This window comes from Limulus polyphemus, unplaced genomic scaffold (assembly GCF_000517525.1).
Source record: "Limulus polyphemus unplaced genomic scaffold, Limulus_polyphemus-2.1.2 Scaffold4, whole genome shotgun sequence".
Classification (NCBI taxonomy): Eukaryota; Metazoa; Arthropoda; class Merostomata; order Xiphosura; family Limulidae; genus Limulus; species Limulus polyphemus.
Window position 1 is genome coordinate 2,574,511 of NW_013665614.1, and position 4,869 is coordinate 2,579,379.

Below are 4,869 nucleotides of genomic sequence, written 5' to 3' on the forward strand. Positions count from 1 at the left end.
CAAACAAACAAACAAACAAACCGCGTGACACACATATATCGATGTGTTTTTTTAATATTTACTTTTAAGTTAAGAAATTATCTAACGTATAATATTAAAATTATAATCTACAATTTGATACCAAACTTACTAACATAAATTCATAAAATAGTAGTTCACTAAAATTTTTAATGCAACAAACGCGTTGACATGGCCTTTGACACGTGAACCCTCGCGATAGGGTTATATAACTGGTGAATTAACCTTGTCATTAGAGAAAACATGTAGCAACTCTTGTGAATTAACACTTCTTCTCTGAGGTAGCGTGTAGCATGGCTGGTGAACTAAAATTAAGTCATAATCTTTCAATATTTTTCCTTTATAATCATTTGATTTATCAACGTTAGTTATTAATATTCTGTGAAAACGTTTGAATTATGGTCTGAAAAGTCACTTGTTATATTTTTGATGAAAAAAGACAAAGGTTCATTATTAATTTGCCTTTGAAACGGTGGGACAGCGGTATGTCTTCGGGTTCATAACACTAAAATCAGCAGTTTCATTTCCCTCGGTAGACACAGCAGAGAGCTCGATGTAGCTTTGCTATAACAAAACACATACATAGACACATATCGGTCGTCAAACAACCTTATTAATACTTTGAAAACAGTATTATCATTCAATATGTCATTAGTTTAATGATATTAATAAGTTTACTTAGTTAAGTTCTCTGGTGAAATAAGGATTATTTTTATTAATTTGATTTCCTAACTTTATTATCTCTATTGAAGTAATGATAATGTGTTATTAATGTGTTTTAGGAATTTGAGTTTCTGTATTTTTCGTGTTTGAGAACTAGTGTCTTCTTACACTTAAATATTTTGTTTACATTTGAAATTTCATACCTAGCCACCAGCATTGCAAAATACTTTTAACTTTATTTCTTGTCCTCTTTTTGAGTTTTAATTATTGTGTTTCTGACATCACAAAACTTTTGTGGCTGACATTAACTTTTTCCGCGAAACACGATTGGTATAATGCTTAAAGTAGTCATTAAGAATCCACTGATTTTGGTTCTTTTTATTGAAGAATAAAGTTTGTTGTTTGAAATTTGTCTATTACTGTATCACACTGTAGTTCCTTGTTAAAAGAAGCTTTATATTTGATCACATTGATTTTCATATATAATTTAACTCTTTTGAAAACGAGAATTATTTAATCTTAATAACAATATTTCTCGACAGAAAGACAGGAAGTAAAGGTACACCAAGAGATAATTTCAAAAATATTCTGGACATAAACAAGACAGTTGTCTTATGTATTTAACCAAATGGCTCACCCTCCCATTGTAGGGTTAAGCTGTGCTCAAGTGGTAGATACATCAAAATGGAACTTTACATATGAAACATGTTGCCAAAGAAAACCTTCTTATAAGAAAACATAACATCGTAATCCGTACGACGAAAAAATCAAATAAGTATTTTGCCAGAACAGATTATGTCAAGCTCATGTGTATTTGGTGGATTTCATGTGTATTTTCATGACCGTTCATATGCGATGGAACTAACTGAAACAGGTATAGACATTAAAAACCAGCAGTTTAAACTTCAACGAAAGGTGTTATTTCTAATGCAACCCGAAATAAGTCATGAAGTTACGTGATGGTTGTGTTCAAAATTTGCATAGGTAGTCGGTCTTATTCGCACATTACTTATGACATCACAATATCCAGAATTTAAACATGTTACAAGTTTTAGACGAAAAGTGTGCATCGAACTGATAGATGTTAATGAGTCGAGTAAACTTCCAAGTCAATTGAATTATTTTTCAGAAGGTTATCATTATACTTTCCATGTTACTTTATCAATGCAATGTTATAAGTTTAAGGGTTACGGGCACGCAAAGAAATATTTCTCCCGGTTAAGATAACATAAAGAATCAGAAACATTTAATTTAAATGACGAAAACGTAATAAAAAAAAGAGATTTCCAGTTGACAATATCTGATAACAACAGAGTTGGTCAGTATAACTTGGACCATAGTGATGTGGTGACAATATATACAATAATGAAGACGTAATAAAAAGATATTCCTTGTTGAAAATACCTGATAACAACAGAGTTAGTCAGTATAGCTCAAGCCATAGTGATGTTGCGACATTATATACACAAATATAAAAATGTCAAAAATAAGAAAACATATTTTTTTTTATTAAATCTCCAGTGGAAAACGGAAAAGCAGTTGTTAGTACCAACCCAGAAAAGGACAGTATAGAATCAGTTGATACGGCTAAAGAAGAAGCTGGTATAAATATAACCAAAGAATTTCAATGAGAAAATTTATAATTCAGAACAACACAACTGATAAGATTTAACTGACACGACTGAACAAGAAAATATTATAAGAACAGCGAGAAATAACTCAGACCAAAATAATCGAAAAGCATTAACTGGCATGACCGATTCAAAGAAAAGATAGAGATTGGCGAATAAAATAGAGACTGACGATGAAATTTCTGAAGGTCCATTATCAAAATCAAGATTTTTAAATTTTGAAAATAAGGTTGGAGAATTGTCTAAGAAGTTAGAGGTGGCTTTGAAATATACTGACAGCATAACAAGTTTAATACATCAAATAGAGAAAATCAGGGAATATCTTATTTAGTAAAAAAAAAAAAAAAAAACATTGTAAATAGAAGGAGAAATTTATTCTATTTATTTAAAAGGTTAAGTGAAAAATATGTAAATTAATTTAAGTTGTTTCTATTAATAGTTTCAAAATTATATTTAGTGTTATCTTTCTTTTTTTATGACAGTTATTGCTGTACAGAATGTTAGAGGTTGTATTACAGATTCAATAACCGTGTACTTAAAAATGATATTATTCCTCATAATACAGAAATTATTCTATTACAATAAGCTTATGTTCGCGTAGAGACCTAATCTTCAACACGGAAAACGTGGAAATATAATATAATACATTCTTATACGAGTGTAAATACCAATGATCATACGATTCACATGTTATTTTTTTAAATAGTTTAACATTATTTCAAAAAGCATATTTAATGACAGCTCATTTGCAACACAACTAACATACGTATGCCAGTTGTTACCAATCGTTATACTGCAGTTCGGTCACGATTCATTTTCAGTCACATTTAATCACTTCATGTACAGTCTCGACTGTATACCTTCGTCTCATATTTCGACAAAAATTCTGTATATTTTTTTCCATATGCATTTATGTAATTTAGATCAATAGTCTTCGAAAACACTGTTTTCTTTTATTAAAAATTCTATTTTCTTTCCCTTTTATCAAACTGTTGTAGAAAAGTTTAGTATCCTATTTTGTTACTGATAATCCTGTAATAGATAGTTCATTGTAAGTTACATTTTCACTGCTACTGGTTAATCCAACAGGATTAACAATGTAATTAATTTGTGTTGTACTCACAGTTACTAATCAGGTTAAACACTCTTCATTTTCATCATTCTGTAAATGAATTGGCAAGATTTCTTTTCTTACTTAAAATATTCGACAGTTATCACATTATTTATCAACTACGAAAAAATAAAATCGAATGTCTTGTACTATCCAGTACAGTGTTTTTCAACCGGGGTTCCGCGAAATACTGTAACTCGCAAAGGGGAAATAATGGATAGAAAGGATGAGGTTACGGAGAATATTACCAGCTACTTGCATGGTTCCTTTGCAAAGAAAAGGTTGAAAACCACTGACCTAATAAATAAGAAAATAGTTAAATAGTTTTCAATTATTCATTTTATACTGATACTATACTATCTGTTTAAAGAAGAGCTATAAAATATTCCTAGCTTTTCTCGTGTAAGGAAATCAAAGTGTTGATAAACTCGTTTAAAAAATAGCTTCATATATAATTCGAATTGGCAAACTGGTTGGTTTTTTGATCGAATAAATGAGGTCTACACAGTATAAGCAGTTACAGTTTGCAGCATAATGGAGGCTAATATCTCAGGTTATTCTATGGCCAGTGGTGCTGTTATTACACCTCAACATAAGCACCGTTTGTGGTTCGAAGGATGCACAAGTTGTAATTGATCTTCGCCCACGTATGTGCCAGTAACTCTGGAGAAATAGTTGGAATTGCGTTGGTTATTCGGGCATGAAAATTTGTCATATTTGGTACCTTCGTCTTAAAGACAATATCCTTCACATTATTCCATTTAAACGTTAGACATCAGTTTCTTAAATACAGTGAACCGCAACTGTTTATCTGGTGTGGTTCATATTCTACTCAGCTAAGAAAATGGTTGAATAATTTATGGACGCTCTGTATAGCTGCTACGTAAGTAAAGAGACACGAAGCCAATTATTTCACAAAGCATTTTATTGACTTAGCATCTGTTAAGTGGTAGCAAAGTTCAAATAAATACACAATTCAATATATTTTACTGTGAGCCTAGATTTGACGTCAACCAACACCTTTAGATTATATTGCTCGAGGTTTGCTAAACTTCTGAATACAAACGATGTTACACAATTTTAATGTTGAATCTTATTGCGTAAAGTACAAACAATTTGCAGGGAAATTGGACGTTCTTCCTCATTATTAACATTATTTGTTGACGGTAAATTAATCTCTATTTCCACTGCATGCGTAAATAGTTAATAAGTTTCCTTATATTTCAAATAGTGACACATTGTGACTTAATATACGTATAACCATTATATAGTTAAATTTAATTTATTTATTTTGATTTGTAGCTTCTGCATGGAGTAATCTCCAGTACTAGCAGTTTGAATCGTTGGATCATACGGTGTATAAAGCAAGAAGCCTCACGAGCGCTTTAAGACATTGTCGTGATTGCTATAATTCATTCAAACCATGTCATATGCCAACTTAAATTG

The 4,869-nt window shown here is 30.8% G+C and overlaps 1 protein-coding gene across 1 annotated transcript in view; it reads left to right on the forward strand.

Annotated features, from left to right (window-relative positions):
- The window catches only part of LOC106471496 (cholecystokinin receptor type A-like), a 60,908-nt gene extending 58,596 nt beyond the window's left edge, over positions 1–2,312 (forward strand). The window contains exon 4 of the mRNA XM_022402528.1: positions 2,203–2,312. Within this exon, the coding sequence (XP_022258236.1) occupies positions 2,203–2,312 (110 nt within the window). The remainder of the gene's footprint in view (positions 1–2,202) is intronic.
- Positions 2,313–4,869: the final 2,557 nt, after the last annotated feature.